A 17,706-nucleotide genomic window follows, 5' to 3' on the forward strand; every position below is an offset into this window, starting at 1 on the left:
GGCACTGGGTTCCATCCTCAGCACCACATAAATGTAAAATAAAGACATCGTGTCCACTTAAAACTAAAAAAAGTGGAAAAAAAAGTAAGACTGTGAAGGAAACAAAGCGTGGGAGTGGAGGTGACCAGTGATGGTTTGCAATGAGCCTAGGAGATGCCGAGGACGAAGGACAGCGAAAAGCACATTAGGCCCAGGAAACAGTGTCTCCCAGAATACGCAGCTGGGAAAGCTTGGATTATCTGAGAAACAGGCAGGAGCTGCCGTGGGAACCTCAGAGAAATGGCAGAAGGGCTCACAGGCCCTGCAGGATTGGGGTATCCAGCACACAGTGGAGAGGAGGGCCCTTGAGGTTGTTTTTTTTTTTTTTTTTTAACCAGGGGTGGGGCACCTCAGCTTTGTGGTTTAAAGCTGGGCGGGAAAACACAGCCTGAGGGCCACCTATGCCTGCCACTTGTCCTAAGAAACAGCTTTGTAGGAACAGACACACCCATCCACTGTCTAGAGTTGTGATGGCAGATTGAGTAGGCTGGCACTAAGCCCAAAGGGTCACAAGGTCCAAGAACCTTTACAGGGAAGTCACCCGTCCAAAGTTATGATGAAGACTCAGGGTGCAGGTGACTGTTTCCCTCTCCCTCATCCAGTCCAATCAACACCAGTTCCTGTGGGCATTCCCTGTGGAGTCCCACTCCTTTTCCCATCCACTGCCACCAGTCCTACTGGAGCCACCAACTCCCCCTGGACCATCACACATGCTTACTGGCCTCCTTGTTTCTGCCCACAAGGGAGATGGAGGCATGTCGCGCTCCCCAGTGGCTCCAATGCTCCAAGAAGAAACAAAACAGACACCATGGCCCAGGAGGCCCTGCAGGATAAATCAACTTCTTCCCCTGACCTCAAGCCCTGGCAAGAACCCATGATCACTCCTGCCCTGTCTTGATGGCCTTCTGCTGGATCCATGAGCACTCAGCAAGATCTCCCTCACCAGGCCTTTGCAGGGCAGGTCCTGAGTTCAAAATGCTTCTCCTATAAACCTCCCCACAAACCTCCCCACGGCCCTGAAGGTCATTCCTTAGAGAGCCCTCCCTGCACAGCCAAAGCAAGATACCCACCCACTCTACTCTGACCTCGGTCCTAGTCTTCATCATTCACTGCCATGACACCTGAGGACCTAGGGTCTCACTGTCTGGCTCCCCCATGATAGCCCAGGTCCTGTCCCTTTTACTTTCTGCTGGGACCCCTCAGCTTCTTGCAGCCACATGGCAGGTGAATGAATGCAGGTGTCCAGAGATAATTATAAAATGCACCTGCCAAGATTCAAGAGACCAAGTGTATGAAGAAATTAGAAGGGTGCCTGGCACACAGCACCCACATAATATTAACCTTTAGTGTCACCAGTGTTGTCTTTTGATAGTGTTCAGGATGACCACTAGCTCCACCTGGTCCCAGGTTGGGGGTGGCCTCCAACTCCCTGTTTCCTTGCCTGTTAAATGGGCTGGAATCATGCACCCAGCTGACTAAACCGGGTGATCAGGCGTGTGAGATGCCCACCTGTGGCCAGTTCTCCACGAAATGGTTACAGGTTGCTGCTCTGCCGCAGGTCTCTCTTAAACGTCCCTCCTTCCTTTTCCAGGAAGACTGCCCCTGAGGGGAAGCTGGTGGCCAGGCTAGGCCCGAATATGGCTGCCCCTGTCCAGGGCTGGGAAGGCCAGCAAACTAGGGACTGCTGTGGGTGCCCCAGGGTGCGAGGATGTGCAGACCCGCACAGATGCCCGAGGTGGGCAGCTCCCCCGGCACCTCTGGAAGGCCAGCCCTGGAGCCCTGGCCCGTCCACCTGACTGACAGGAGGCACAGCGAGTTCCAGGGAAGGCCCTACCATCCCTAGGGATCCCAGATTCCCTGCCATCCCTGGCCACGTAAGGAAACGGAGCTGGGCAGGACGAGGTCACACAGTGCGGGGCCAGCGGTCCAAGCCTTCGGGTTACTGGGGCCTTCCTCGTCTGTGGGCCTTCTCAACGCAGACGTGTGCCAGGTCACTTCCTGCACAAAATGGCGCCCCACCGAGAGACTCCAGGTCCACCGACCCTGGTGGAGAGGCGGGAGCGCCGACAGGCACCGCGAGCTTTTTAGCATACACAAAAAACTTCAGGAGAGGTTTCTCCGCGTCCAACTGGGCTCCCGGCGGTGGATTCCAGTCCTACCCGGCCCCGCCTCTCTCATCAGGGATTGGCCGTGCGAGTCTTGTTCCTATTGGCCCGAACGCCTTCCATCACTCTTTTAAAAACCCAGTCCCGCTTCCTCCTCCTCCCCGGCCACAGAACAACCGTTAGTCGCGTGCGCGAGTTCCTCTGCGTCAGGACGCGCGCGCGTTTACGCGGGCCGTGGCGGCTTCTCATTCAAACGGCCCAATCAGCGGCAGCCCCGCCTCCTGGGTCTCCTTCCGCTTCCACTCCGGTTCTCAGGTCCTCCGTTTCCCCGGATCCCCTTTCCGAACCCCGCGCTCCCTCATTGGCCAGCCCGCCACGCAGTCCCCTCCCGAACTCCTCTCGCTGACGCTTGCGGTTTGCGGGGAAGGGGTCGAGTGCGTAGAGTCCCGAGGAACGTGCGCGCTGACGTCTCGGGTCAAGGCGCGCCTCGGGGCGGGGCTTTTGGGCGGTTATAAAAGCGCGGAGGTGCGCGCGCGGCTGGCTCAGTGCGGCCAGGCATCGGGGCGGGTGGCGCGGCGCGGCGGGCGCGGTGTGTGGTGGGCGTCAGAGGCAGCGGGCAGCGGAGCGGGGCCGCCAGGGCCGCAGCGGCCACAGTTGGTCCCCCCGCCCCGGCTGGCGGCCCGAAGAGCGCGGGAAGGGGGCCGGGGGGACCCGCCCCCGACCGGCCGCAGTCATGGTAAGCGCGGGCCACCGGGCCCGAGAGGGGTGGTCGGGGTCTCCCTGGAGAAGGAGGCATAGTCCCAGGAGCTTCTCAGGGCGGCCTCAGATGCGAGGACCCAGTGGGGGTCTTGGGCTGGGGTCCAACCCAAGGGCCTTTCTGAAGGCGGGCAGGGGCCCCAGCAGCCCGCAGGAGCCCTGGCCAGGAAGACCCGCAGATGCTCGGGGAAGGGTCTGGGTGCTCTGCGACCCGCCTGCGGGTGTTACCGCGAGGGAGACGCCCGCCGCCATTTCCAGGCCTGAGGCGAGATTTCAAGGGTGGGTTTTCCAAGGCTGGATGTGGGACATGGAAACGTGCTAGGCCTCGGGCCTACCGTTGGGGTCCCGTGCGGGGTTGGGAGCGGGCCTTGGGGACATCGGAGTTGGGTGGAGCCATTAGAGGCCCCTTCGGAGACCTGCCCCCATATCTTTTAGGAGGTCTGCCCGGGACCGCGATAAAGCATTCTGGTTGAGGGTCTGGGGGCCCAGGAGTGAGACCTGTAGGGTCAAGTCTAGGGGGGTCACGGCATCCTTAAGCCCAGCTTCGCCGGCCACTCACCTTCCTCTCCCGACTATGCTCAGAACTCCAATGTAGAGAACTTGCCCCCCCACATCATCCGCCTGGTGTACAAGGAAGTGACGACACTGACCACGGACCCACCTGATGGCATCAAGGTCTTCCCCAACGAGGAGGACCTCACTGACCTGCAGGTCACCATCGAGGGCCCTGGTGAGTGTGGGCATGAAAGAGGGAGGTGCTGCTTTTTAGTATCTTCTGTCGCCCGGTCTAGAACAAACAAGGCTTGAAAGCACCCATCATCAGAGGCCGGGCCCTGTTAGGAGCTGAGGACTGGTGGTGGGCAGGGCAGGCATAGCACTCTTGTATCCACAATCCTACTCAGCAGGATACCACAAATGAGGTATCATGCGTCCTTTTCCCATAAGCATTGAGAAGTTTGTTTGCTGAGAGCATATAATGGAGATCTTAACCTAGGTTTTTTGGGGTGAGGCTGTCAAGTGTGGCTCTCCTGGGACCTGAGAATGGGTAGGTAGGATTAAGTAAGAGTGGGAAGAGAGTTCCAGGTGGTGGGACTAATATTTGGAAAAGTTGGGAAGGTAGTCCACACATCTGAAAGTTCATCTTTTAGTATCAGGAACACTGATATAGCTGGGCGTAAGCAATTCTGCATTGTGGGAAGATAAGTGATTGTACTTGGTTGTTTTGTTTTGCAGAGAGATTTAGAACTTTGTTTTGTGCAAATTATGTTTCTGTTATCACTTGAATATTTAAAACATCAGCCAAGGGCTGGGGTTGTGGCTCAAGTGGTAGAGTGCTTCCCTAGCATGCTTGAGGCACTGGGTTTGAGCTTCAACACCACAGAAAATAAAATATAGTGTCTACCTAAAACTAAAAAATAAATATGGAAAAAAAATCAGCCAAGGTTTTTACAAGGGCTTATAAAGGAAAGATCTAGTTATGAGCGGTGATATGATCAAGGGAGATTTTCCTGAAGTGTTGACAGCTATAGGAATTCTTTGTTTATTGGTACTGAGGATTGAATTCAGGGGCACTTGACCACTGAGCCACATCCCCAGCCTAATTTTGTATTTTATTTATTTAGAGACAGGATCTCACTGAGTTGCTTAGTGCCTCAGCCTCCCAAGCCACTGGGAATACAGGTGTGTGCCACCATTCCTGGCAGGAGTTCATATCTTGCTGTGTAGGATGGTTGAAAGGTGAAGGGTCAAGAAGTTGGGGAGGCAAGGCTTCCAGTAAGGTCTAGAGCAGGCAGATCTGGGTGTTAAGTGGGAATAGAAAGAAGCGGTTAGGGAACAGATCTTTTAGGGACACTAAGGCTTCTAAGGAGCTTGGGGAAGAAGCTAGTAGTGAGGTTAACGGGTATGACAGATCCTACTTAGTTCCTTTGACCTGCAAGGAAGAAGTTAGTGGCCTGTTGAGAAGCCATACTTGAAAGTGGGGTCACCTTCAGGAGATTCTGAAGGGCATCTGTCCAGTTGCTGATGTGCTGGATTTGGGGGCTATGTGACGGGTAAGACAGTCATGATTCCCACATTTTTCTACTCCAGCAGTAGGTAAATGGAGATGTTGTGTACTGGGCTGGGGAAAGGCTGTGGAGTTGAAAACTATTGTTTTCATTTACCAGGAAAACAAGTGGGCATCAGGTCCCTGCTTCCTGGGAGAGAGAGAGAAAAGGGGTGTCCAAGGGGGGGTGTCAGTCATGGCCCCTTGTACACTACCTTTTTGCTGCCTTCAAGAATTCCTCCAATCTAGGAGATGTCAGGCACTTGCCTCACATCCAGACCCTGGAAACTGGGCTTGGGGTGCTGGGATCCTCAACCTCCTGACCCAGTCTCCTTCCTTCTACTCAAGAGGGTACCCCTTATGCTGGAGGTCTCTTCCGTATGAAACTCCTGCTGGGGAAGGATTTCCCTGCCTCACCACCCAAGGGCTACTTCCTGACCAAGATATTTCACCCAAATGTGGGAGCCAACGGTGAGATCTGTGTCAATGTGCTCAAGAGGGACTGGACGGCTGAGCTGGGCATCCGACATGTGCTGCTGGTGAGTTCTGGCCTGGGCTTCCCAGTAACGTGGGAGCCACATGCTTTGTTTTCTTTTTTAAAATCAATTCTGAAGTACGGGGGATTTTCACATAAAAATTCAGGTTCCCAATTTTTCAGAAAAATTGTGGAAGGGTTGGATCTAGGGCACTGATCAAGTGGTGGGTTTGTGATTAGAATAGTGTCCTGGCAAGTACATACACATCAGTGTCTGGTTAGAGGATTCCCCTACCCCCTTAAATTTTATTTTAAATTTTTTTATTTTGAGACAGGGTCTTGCTAAGTTACTGCAATCTTCCTGCCTCAGCCTCCTAAGTAACTAGGATTACAGGCATTTGCCTGGCTTCTTTTTCCTTTTAATTTGTTCAACAGTTTTTTAACAACGACAAGGTCTATGCATCCATCTCCGCTGTCCTAGATTGTTTCCTACACGGTTTATCAGCCAGGGTGATTTTTCCCCTGGCCTTGTGGTTTTTGGTTGTCACTGCTAGAGAGAGGTGTTGCTAGCACCTTGAGGTGAGGCCAGGGATGCTTCTTGGACTGCCCACAGCATCCCAGCATTGGCTGAAATAGAGACACCTTGGTCTGGGCCAGTGTGCATGGTCTCTAAAAACCACTTAAACTATTTAGGTCACTTGATGCCTTCCCTGTCCCTCCCCCAAGCTTTAAAAAAAAAAAAAAGACTGTTTTTTTCTTTTCAATTTCAATTGAATTTCTAATAAGCCCTTCACCAGATAGTTGGGAAGATGGGAATTGGGGTTTCTTTGGGGGCATTGGGAAAGCATTAAGTTTAATGGTAACCAAACCCCAAACCTTTTCCATGGATTCCACCTTCCTTGCCCTGTGGTATATGCTGAGCTTCATCCTGCCCCTGTAGCAAGGCATTCAGGCCCCAAGTTTAGGGTACCATGGTAAAAATTGTAGGGTCCCTGCATCTCTGGTCTTCATCAATAGTGTCTGCTGGGCTGGGTGCTCTGCGTATATTATAGTAGCCCCCTGAAGTGGGGTCAGGGGAAGATACTCTCCATACTTAGAAGCTGTTGCTATTCTGCCCAGACCCACTTGAGAGGATCCACCAGGGGCTACTTTAGGCCTGGTTACTCATCATACCTGTTACCTGGGCTGACAGGGTACTGAGGACTCGTCCCCTTCCTGGCCTGCCCTGAAGACTTCCCTTTGGCTCACTAGTCTCTTAATATTCTACCTCCTGATGCCTTTCCCTCTTGGTTGTTATTGGGCCCTGCCAGAATCCTATGGCTGTGAAATTTGGGTTCCTGTTACAGCTCTGGATTTCTGCATTCCGTGTTGTAGAAAGTCAGAGCTGTGGAGCCCAGCAGCCCAGTCCTTAGTGCCCTTGAGTCCCTTCCCTCTTCCATTTAGGCCTCTGTTAAACCAGTGGGCTCTGAGAGGCCTCAAGAGACTAGGAGGAAGCCACCAGGCCAGGCTTACCTGTAGCATTAGCTCCTATGGGAGCGATTACTGTGGGTATCAGGAAAGTAGCCTGGCCACTCGGGCAGAGGCAAGGATGCAGCTGGGACTGGCCTTCGGGTATTGAGTTAAGAAAGGGAAAAGCCAGCATGAAGGGCATGAGGCTGGACAACCCCTGAAGGCTGTTGGACCCTCTCCCCACAGACCATCAAGTGCCTGCTGATCCACCCTAACCCAGAGTCTGCACTCAACGAGGAGGCAGGTCGCCTGCTCTTGGAGAACTACGAGGAGTATGCTGCCCGGGCCCGCCTGCTCACAGAGATCCACGGTGGTGCAGGTGGGCCCAGCAGTGGGCGGGCTGAGGCCAGCCGGGCCCTGGCCAGTGGCGCAGCCTCCTCCACTGACCCTGTGGTCCCTGGAGGTCTAGGAGGAGCTGATGGTCCCATGGCCAAGAAGCACGCTGGTGAGCGCGATAAGAAGTTGGCAGCCAAGAAAAAGACAGACAAGAAGCGGGCACTTCGGCGGCTGTAGTGGGCTTTTCTTCCTCCTCCCATCCCTGGCTCAACCCACCTCCTAACCCTTCCCTCCCACGCTGTCTCTAAATTATTTAAATTATGGCTGGGGTGGGGGAGGGTATGGGGGACACTGGGACCTGGATTTGTTTTTCTAAATAAAGTTGGAAAAGCAGTTTCTACGCTTGGCAGGTGCGCTGGGACCTGTGCTTATATTGTTTAGAGCATGAGGTGTCCCTGCTCTGCCCCCAGTCCTCAAAGGCTCCTAGGCTAGTTTACTGGACTTTCCGTAGGGTTTGAGAACATCTCGGTGCTCTGGGAATGGGATTTCCAGGCTAAAATGGGGTGGAGCCCTGGAGCCTGCTCCCAGCACTCTGTGTGTCCTGCCCTTGCTCTGCCTCTGAATGAGCAGTGATTTGCAGTGACCTTCCTCCATAGGCCTGAATAGCCTTGCACTCAGCCTTGTCTGATCAGCTTGTCTATCTGGTCTTGGACTGGGCCTGTCCTCTGCATTGTCTAATCCCAGGCCTGGCCTTAATATTGACTTCCTTTGTGGGTTCCTATCCTGTATATACCTTTGTATAACATTGCAAAACCTGAGGCTTCAAACAACCCATCTCCGGTTTCTGCTAGAAGTTAACACAGCTGAGCTGCTTGCTCAGGATTTCAACAGGTTGATATTGATGCTATTAAGTCACACTCCTTAGTCCTCTCTACAAAGCTTATATGTTGTTGGTTTATTTCAGTGCTTGGGGTGGGGCTGAGGACTTCTCAGCTCCCATATGCTGCCCCTCCACATCAGTTCCATCAGGAATGACTTAAAACCCATCCCTCTAAGAATATTCCAGTTAGGCCAAGACCTGATACTTTTAAATCAGTTCAAAATCAAGGGCTGGAGACCCAATCACTAGGGTTATGTCCCTTCCTGGTGTCATCGTCTGATCTCACTGGAAGGCAGGGCTTATCCCAGCTGTGTACACCAAAGGGTGGTATGTGCGCTGCTATTCTCTGAATAGGCTTGGGTTAAAGAGTTGAAAGCAGTAAATTATTGTCTAAGTAGCAGAAAATAACCAGGACACAACTAAGACTTCATAGGTGGATGAAAACTTTTTCCCGTGGTGGAACTGGTCAATTTGTATTTTGATGCTGGGGATTGAACCCAAGGGTGCTCTACCACTGAGCTATATCCCCAGGCTTTTTTTTTTTTTTTTTTAAAGGATCTTGCTAAATTGCCCAGGCAGCCCTTGAACTTGCCATCATGCCTCAGCCTCCCAAATAGCTCTGAGACTTTGGTTGTCTTTCTTTTCTTTTTCCTTTTTAATAGTTTATTGTAGATGGACACAGATGCCGAGCAACTGGAACACTCATGGTGCTGGGGTTGAACCCAGTACCCCACACATGCCAGACAAGTGCTCTACCACTGAGCCACAACCCAGCCCCCTTGGCTGCCTTTGCCTTTTGTGAGTAAAACCTTGAGCTGCGCATGGTAAAAGGACCTGTGGTGACTAAGAGCAGGAGAGGATGAACTGAAAACTGACCCTGAAGACAACAGGTCCCAAGGTAATCACAAGGCAACCACAGAAGTGCTGTTTTAAAAACATGAAGGTACTTCAGGGAATAAAACAAAGGACTGGGGCCTGGGGATGTGGCTCAAGCGGTAGCGCTCGCCTGGCATGCGTTTGGCCCGCGTTCGATCCTCAGTACCACATACAAAGATGTTGTGTCCGCCGAAAACTAAAAAATAAATAAAAGCAAGCCACTAAGGTGAACTAAAAATATTAAAAAAAAAAAAAAAAACACAAAGGACTGTGATAGTGGACCTGAAGAGTTGAGGGTGTAGCTCACTCAACTAGTATTGCACCTGCCCAGTAGTGCAAGGCCTGGGATGGGTCCCCAGCAACACACGAAAGGAACAAAAGCCTATAGGGAAAAAAAATCAAGATTTAAACAAAAGGGCTGGGGTTGTGTCTCAGTGGTAGAGCACTTGCATAGCACACCTGAGCAAGGCAGGCCCTGGGCTGTATCCCCAGTACCTCAATGAAAAGAAAGCTAATTCATTGAGAAAGGCAATGAAATTGACAAACCTCTAGTGATACTGAGAAAAAAGTAAATATGATTTGCCAGTATAAAAAATGAAAGAAGTAAGCATCACTACCAGGTCAAATCCTAAGGACATTAAAGAGTAAGGGAATATGATAGACAACTTGATAGCAGTAAAATTGCAATTTATATTAAAAGGACAAATCCCTCAAAAAACAAGAATTATCCAGATATACACAGGATTAGATGATCTGAGTGGCCCTGTGTTGAATTCATGTTTTAAAATTTTCTCAATGAAATCCTCCATGGCTTGACATCCATGAAGTCAGCTAAAATTGAAAAGAAATATGAAATTCTAGAACAGGCAAAATACTGATACTAAGTCTGACAAGGAGGCAGAGCAACTGGGACCCTCACTTATTACCCACCGGACCTAAATGGCAGTCACTAAAAACAGTATGTGGGGCTGCTGTAGCTCAGTGGTAGAGCACTTGCCTAGCAGGTATGGGGTGCTGGGTTTGATCCTCAGCTCCACAAATAGATAAAATAAAGGCATGCTGTCAATCTACAAATACAAAAAATTAAAAATTGACATTTTTTTTTAAATTGGGGGGGCTGGGGATTTAGCTCAATGTACAGCACTTGCCTAGCATGTATGAGGCCCTGGGTTCAATCCCTATGACCACAGAAAAGAAAAAAATTCACACATGACCCAGCAATTCTGTTCCTGGATATTTACACAAGAAACAGAAAAACATGCCACATTTACATAATGACTTCAACATGAATCTTCTAGAATATATATAAGCTGAGCTTAGGCATATAAAAAAAGTGAAAGAATACTTGATTCCATTTATATGAAAATTAATAACTGAGGGGCTGGGGATGTGGCTCAAGCGGTAGCGTGCTCACCTGGCATGCGTGCGGCCCAGGTTCGATTCTCAGCACCACATACAAACAAAGATGTTGTGTCTGCCAATAACTAAAAAATAAATATTAAAATTCTCTCTCTCTCTCTCCCTCTCTCACTCTCTCTTAAAAAAATTAATAACTGAAAGGACATTGGTTTTCTGGAATCGGGTGAATCAAATGTTCAGCTATGAGAACAATTTTGGGGTGATAGGCATATTCTAGTTGACAGTGGTGGTCACATGAGTGTATAAACGTGTATAAAGACATCACACTATGTTTTTTTCATTACTGGGGATTGAACTCAGGGATGCTCTTACACTGAGTTATATCCTCTGCCCTATTTTTTTTTTTTTATTATGGTACTAGGGATTGAAGGCAGGGGCACTTTACCACTGAGATACATCCCCAGTCTTTATTTTTTGAGACAGTCTCACAAGTTGAGAGGCTAACCTCCAACTTGGGATCCTTCTGTCTTAGCCTCCTGAGTAGCTGGAATTATAGGCATGTACCACAAAGCCCAGCTCTCTCTATTTTTAAAATAATGTTTTACTTTGTGTAAAGTAGACCTCAGTGAATTTTCTTTTAGGGGCTGGGGATATGGCTCAGTTGCTAGAGTGCTTGCCTAGCATGCACAAGTCCCTGGGTTCAATCCCCAGCACCAAAAAAAAAAAAAAAAAAAGGGCATTGTGTTGTGTCCATCTATACCTAAAAATAAATATTAAAAAAAAAAAAAAACTATCCAGGCTTGGAGGTGCACTCCTGTAGACTTGGGAGTGCTAAGGCAGGAGGACTGCAAATTTGCAACCAGCCTCAGCAACTTAGGGAGACCCTGTCTCAATAAAAGGGGCTGGGGATGTAGCTCAGTATTAAAGCATCACTGGGGTCAATCCCCACTACTTAAAGACCAACAAAAAGCTGGAAAAACAAGTCAGCATGATAAAAGACATCTGGAAATATACAACTCAAGACTCATCCAAAATATTATAAAGAGTTTCTACAAATCAATAAGGACAGGACAATACAATGGAAAAGTCAGCAAAAAGACTTAAGTGAGCACTTCACAAAAGAAGAAATGCAGATGGCTACTAAACACATAACAAGGTATTCAACATCATTACTGATTGGAAAAATGAAAAATGTTAACCAAAATTGATACCACTATACTCCCATGAAATTACCAACAATTGGGCTGGGGATGTAGCTCAAGCGATAGCGCGCTCGCCTGGCATGCGTTTGGCCCGGGTTCGATCCTCAGCACCACATACAAACAAAGATGTTGTGTCTGCCGAAAACTAAAAAATAAATATAAAAATTTTCTCTCTCTCTCTCTCTCAAAAAAAAAAAGAAATTACCAACAATTATAAAATCTGATAATACCAAGTGTTTACAAAGTTGTGGAACAATAGAAAATCTCATGTGCTCTAACTGGAACAGTGAGATGGTAAAACCTTGTTGAAGGTATGCATTCCTCTTTTCCGCCCCCAGTACTGGAAATTTAACCCAGGGAGTTCTACCGATAAGGTATACCTCCAACCTTTTGATTTTACATTTTGAGACACAATCTCACTAAGTTGCCAAGGCTAACCTTGAACTTGCTATCCTCCTGCCTTAGCCTCCTGAGAGGTTGGGACCTGTAGCTGAATCTCGTTAACCAGTATGCTACACATAGTCCCTAAGACAAATCTGTCATTTTGTTGTAAGAGAGTCTGGGTCAAGAGCAGGTTAACTCAGTAGACCTGGGTTGCTCTAACCCTGCACATTTCGAAGCAAGCCCGTCCCAGGAACTCTGGCCCATGACTGGTTCCTGGGAGGTATAACTCTGGAGCCCTTGGAATATTCTGTAAGGCAGGTGTCTTACTGAGGCCTTGAGTCATGCCCGATGCCAAGGCTTGGTGGAGCATCCCTGGTTGGCAAGCCTCATGTGTTGACAGGTAGTCACACAATATTGCTGGGAGAATGAAGTGTGCCCTGTGGGAGTCCACTGGGAGTACTCTGAAATATAGTAGCAAAAACCGGAACTGTCCCCAGTAGGAGTATGGTGACATGGACCTACACATTTGCTGGCTGAGCACCATCCCTGTGCCAGGAATTGTGCTGCGTGCTGGCAGGGGGCAGGCAAGAAGAAAGCCCAGGCATACACTCTCCTCTGTTTCCAGGCAAATGGGGAGACATACTGTGAGCCCCATGTCAACAAGATGAGCACAGAGTGCCAAGTGAGGCGGCCTCCACACGGGAGCAAAGCACTGGGCTAGCAGAGGATGCCAAGGCACCACAGGTCACACTGTGCTCGACCCATTCATACAAGATGTCTGCTGCCTGCACACGGCAACTGGCAGTTGCCAAAGCTGGAGGGAGGTGGAGGATGGGAATGTTTCAAGATGTGGAGTCCTGTTTGTGATGATGAAAATGTTCTGGAACTAGTGGTTGTGACCACACAACTTTACTATGAATAGACTAAAAATTACTGAATTGTGCACCAAAAAAAGGTGAACTTGGGCTAGGCATGGTGGCAATCCCAGCAACTTGAAAGGCCCAAGGAAGATTGCCAAGTTCAAAGCCAGCCTCAGCAAACTAGACTCTGTATCAAAATAAAAGAGAGAGCTGGGCATGGTGGCACATGCTTATAATCCCAGTGGCTGGGGAAATTGAGGAAGGAAGATTGCAGGTCGAGTCAGCCTCAGCAACTTGGCAAGACCCTGTCTCAAAAAATGAAGCTCTGGGATGGCTCAGTGATTAAGTAATCCTGGGTTCAATCCCTGGTACCAAAAATTAATTAACAAAAAATAAAAGGGCGAATCTTACATTAATTCTCAGTTGAAAAATTGTTGAGAAAAAAAATCTTGGAGCTGGGTGTGATGATGCATGCCTGTAATCCCAGCAGCTCAGGAGGCTGAGGCAGGAGGGTAAGAGTTCAAATCCAGCCAGTTAGGATTCTTTAAGCATTTCAGAAAGGATTGTCTAGATAAGGAGACACTAAGCAATTTAGTGAGATCCTGTCTCAAAAAATAAAAAGGGCTGGGGATGTGTGCTCAAGTTCAATCTCGGTATGTGGGGGAAAAAAAAAAAACTTGGCTAAAAACCACACACATCTGCCATCTTTTCATGCATGCACTTGGGCAGTTCTGCTTCAGCCAGGGTCAGAAGGCTGGCAGAACCTTTGCTGGGTCCTACTCACCAGCACACAGGTAGACAAGTAAGACTGACTGCACCTTAATGCTGAACTGAAGCAAGGGTCTGGGGAGGGCTTTCAAGTTTCACTGGTGTGGAGAGGCCTCACTAGGTGACGTGGCAGAATGAACCAGTGAACCACATGCACAGACCAGTGTCAGAGGTGAGGTAAGCCAAGAGGTGGGCCTCCTGAGGTGGGAAGGATGGGAGGTTTAAGCAAGTTTAAGCCACCCAACTCTGACAACATCCCTCTTGATCTGGGTTAGTGATCTGAGTGGGAAAAGGCAGGGTGTGGCAGCAATGGTCCAGGAAGACAGAAGGGTTGTCAATAATGCAGCAGGGTTTTTGAACCGGGTAAGGCTGATGTGGAGGTTGGGTTGAGGTCTGGACGTGGACTCCCTTTGTGGCCAGGGATTGGGATGTTAGATTCTTGGCTCATGACTGGCACACAGGAAGCATGGCAGGATCAACATGGGTAACATTTTCCCCATTTAGACCTACTCCATTGGTACTATGGGGCTGACACCTGCCTCACAAGGTGACTAGGGGTACAAAAGCACCTATGTGTCTGTGTGCAAATGATCCCCGACTTCCAATGAGTCAACTTTTGATCTTTTTGACTCTTAAGATGGTACAAGTGGCATGCACTCAGTACAAACTGTACTTTGAGCTGCGTCACTGGGTAGACACATCTGGACATAATCAAAAGTGGAGACAAGGTTCTGCTTCTCACAGTACATGTTCTAGTATACAGGCCATTAATTATTACTAAGCGCTTAACTACCTACAGCCCCTGTCCTCAGCTCCTTGGATTCATTAACCCACTTCATTCTGGCAAGGTAGCAGAGGTGAAATAGCCCAGTCAGTGGCAGGACTCTGGCAGCCCATGTTCAGTGTGCACACAGGTCCCGATGTCACTGGTTATAACAACAAACACTAAGAAGCAAACACACAAAGAGCTGGGGAACCCAGGAGAAACTACATACATCAGTGAAGATCTCTTCAAAGGAGACACTAAGCTGAGACCTGACAAAGAGCCTCCCATTTGGGACCACCTATCTTGTCCTCAAGGAGGCGGGGCATTTATGAGGCTGGCTGCTGGCCCCCCTACTGGGTACCCAGTGTGGACTAAGTGCCCATCTCCAAGATGGGGCCACATGAGGTAGCCCCCTGCAGCTCAGACCCAGGACATGCAGGACTCTCTCATCAGAGGACTTCACTCCTGTGGGCCACCAGATTCCAGGGTCCCAAACCCTACTGTGATACCAAGGACTTAGACTTGGGCTGAGAGCACCATCAGGGCCCACAGCTCCTTGGCTGCTACCATTCCAGGCTGGAAGAACCCTCACCCCCACGGGGCTCCAGAAAGGAGTGTCTAGATAAGAGACAGGCAAGTCTTTTCTGCAAAGTTGCCTGCCCACCTTCCTGCATGTCCAGCCCCGACTATCCCCTCAGAAAAACACTCGGACACTTAAGAGATTTAGTGAAGTTGCCTGAGTGACAACACAGAGGGCCAAAGAAAGTCAGCTGCGTCTTTATTGCTTTAGAAGGCTTGAGGCTCAAGAGCTCTTAGTGGGGCGCGTCCGCTTCCTCTTCACCATCACAGGCTTCTGGCTGCGCAGGATGGCACTGGCTCTGCGGATGGCAGCCTGAGGGCAAGGGCAGTGTGGGGTTCAGCTAACAGGCTCGGGCCACCCCAAATGCCTGCCTCCCAGGTCCACGCGGTGGTGGTGGTGGGGTGTCCCTGGGGTGGAGCTCAAAGGAAAGGTCCCTGACCTTCCCAGCCCATGCCTCCCCCCTTTACCCAGAGGCCCTCTGAACACTCACCATACGCAGGTCCGGGCGGTACTTGTTCTTGCGAATCATGTGCCTGATGCTGCTGAGTGTGGCCCGTGCATTCTTATTGATGGTGGTCCGGACATAATTAGTAGCTGGCTTTCGCTGGCCTGGTGAGGGAGTCTGTGGGTCAGTTCAACTGCCTAGGCCCTAGTGTGCCTCCCAGGTAAGAGGATACAATCTCACCCCAAGAGTCAAAGCACCCTTGGCTGTGAGTCTGAGCAAACTATTGCCCAGCCATCCCCCCAGCCTCCTGGACCAGACCAGCAGCCAGCCTGCCTATCCACGAGACACTCAGGCCAAGGGCCTCACAGTGGTCTGAAATACAACAGAGGCAACAGGATACGGATTCTCAAGGCCCCATGTAGCAGAAATAGCTGTTCCTAAGCTAGACCCCATAACCACAATATCCCAGTGTTCCAGGGCCCAGGCTATGCAGTCTGGAACAATATTGAAGGAGCAAGAGTGTTTAGCATGGTAGGACCCAGATGCCAAGAAAAGCCAAAACCAAGTCTGGGCTTCGTTATCTGGCATCAAAAAGATCTTCAAAATTCTTCAAAGCTCTCCCAATACCGTTCATGTGAAAATGTCCTTTTCTTGTATCAGGAAGCAGCCATCCATCAGGACATAGTTAGAACTAACAAGCCTAGCCAGAATCATGCTCCCGATACTGGGACATAAACAGCTTCCCCAAGACACCAGGCTGTCACCATGTGGATTTTTAGCCCCCAAAAGGCACTCATGTGTTCAACAATTCAAGAGAGGAATCAAAAGTTCTTAAGATGTATGGCTCCAGAATGGTCCTCAGGAGAACTCTGAAGTCCACTAGGGAAATCAACTGGTGACTCCTTGCGCTGCGATGCTCCCGAGAAGAGACACTATCTCCCTCCAGGATGGGCAGGAGTCACTGAGGTCACCAGGCATTGAGCCAGAACAGAAGCCAGTCCCACTGAGAACCCAAGGAAAACTTCTTATCTTAAAAACCTCAGGTGGAGGTGGGTATCCCACAGCAGATCCCTGCCTCCCTTGACCTCCCACAAGTACTCTGGGCAAAACAAAACAAGCCTATCTGCCTGAGAGCACAGTTTAGCAGGGTGGGCTCTTCAGGACCCCTTCTCTTTAGCTCAGCCAGCAGAACTCTGGGATAGATGTCAAACTGATACTTGGACCCAGCGTATCCTCTCTACAGGGAAAGAGACAGTTCCTTATTTGTCTCAATTTTCACATCAGTGAGACCAAGACATCACCCCACCTGAATTGTCTTGAGGACATCTGAAAATGTCACACAACTGCACAACCCAGCAACTGAACCGTCTCAACAACCCTCTGAAGCTCGGGTTCTGTTAGTTTCTCTTTACAGGTAAAGAAACAAGATGTGACCTAGCCAGCTCAGATGGGGCAGAGGGAAGGGGCTTCCAGGCACGCTCCATTCCCCGGAAGAACCCGTCCGCTGGCCCGAGGGAACCCAGTTCCCAGCCCGGGAAAGGGCCCCTATCCGACGACGCTCACCAGATCTGCGCTTCATGACCACCACTACGCCTTTGCCGTCGGCCGCGGGCTCCACGCCCACAGTCTTGCGGTGAATCAGCCCGTTGTAGCGGAAGGAGTTGCGGGCCTTCAGGTTATTGGGCTCCTGGGAAAGGTGCAGGGAATGTCACTGCCGCCAGAGACACGCGGAGGCGGCGCCCCCAACCCTCTCGCGGTGGCCAGCCGCCCCGGCCCACTCACGGTGCTGTACGTCTGCTTATTCCTCTTGATCAGGAAGCTGGAGCAGTTCCGCACGACCATCCACTGCAGGTGCGCCGACATGGTGCAGGCTGCCAAGAAAGCGAGCAAGAGCGAGGCGTCAGCCCGACCAGCAGGCCGGCGCTGGCGCACCGCGCCTCGTCGGCACAGGGACCCTGACCCACGTGCCCCCGGGGCAGGCAGAAGCCTCCGTCGGGAGGGGCTGATGACCCCAGGAGGCGGACCGAACGGGGCGGCCGCGTCTGTAGGGACCGGGGAGGGGAAGAACGTGACTCCACAACTACGGGTGACAGAGGTGGGGCCCGCCAGAGACCCCAGGTGCAAAGAGGGGCCAGGCCGGGCAGCTCACACCCCACGGCTAGCGAGAGATGGCGGCCGCGCCGGGGAAGGGGGGGAAGGAGAGCGCACGCTCACCTCCTCTCGCTACGACGACCGGAGACGGAAAGAGGCACGCATGGGGCGGAGCCACGCCTTTAATACCGCATACGCATTTCCGCTTCCCCTCCGAGCGCGTACCAGAAGTCGCTGGCCTCCGCTTCCTCCCTCCTTTCGGCCCCGCCTCCGAGGCGGCTCCGGGGCTTT

The 17,706-nt window shown here is 50.8% G+C and overlaps 2 protein-coding genes across 2 annotated transcripts; one reads left to right on the plus strand and one right to left on the minus strand.

Moving 5' to 3' along the window:
• The first annotated feature begins 2,670 nt into the window (after positions 1-2,670).
• Ube2s (ubiquitin conjugating enzyme E2 S) lies at positions 2,671-7,600 on the plus strand. The gene is made up of 4 exons (XM_005341577.5): positions 2,671-2,880; positions 3,483-3,630; positions 5,293-5,483; positions 7,115-7,600. Exons 1-4 carry the CDS (start codon positions 2,878-2,880, stop codon positions 7,439-7,441), a joined length of 669 nt encoding a protein of 222 aa, XP_005341634.1. The 5' UTR covers positions 2,671-2,877; the 3' UTR covers positions 7,442-7,600.
• A 7,460-nt stretch (positions 7,601-15,060) lies between these two features.
• Rpl28 (ribosomal protein L28) lies at positions 15,061-17,695 on the minus strand. The gene is made up of 5 exons (XM_005341576.5): positions 17,539-17,695; positions 17,107-17,195; positions 16,888-17,011; positions 15,370-15,488; positions 15,061-15,191 (listed from the first exon to the last, which is right to left on the minus strand). Exons 2-5 carry the CDS (start codon positions 17,185-17,187, stop codon positions 15,102-15,104), a joined length of 414 nt encoding a protein of 137 aa, XP_005341633.1. The 5' UTR covers positions 17,188-17,195; positions 17,539-17,695; the 3' UTR covers positions 15,061-15,101.
• Positions 17,696-17,706: the final 11 nt, after the last annotated feature.

This window comes from Ictidomys tridecemlineatus, chromosome 15, assembly GCF_052094955.1.
Source record: "Ictidomys tridecemlineatus isolate mIctTri1 chromosome 15, mIctTri1.hap1, whole genome shotgun sequence".
Lineage (NCBI taxonomy): Eukaryota > Metazoa > Chordata > Mammalia > Rodentia > Sciuridae > Ictidomys > Ictidomys tridecemlineatus.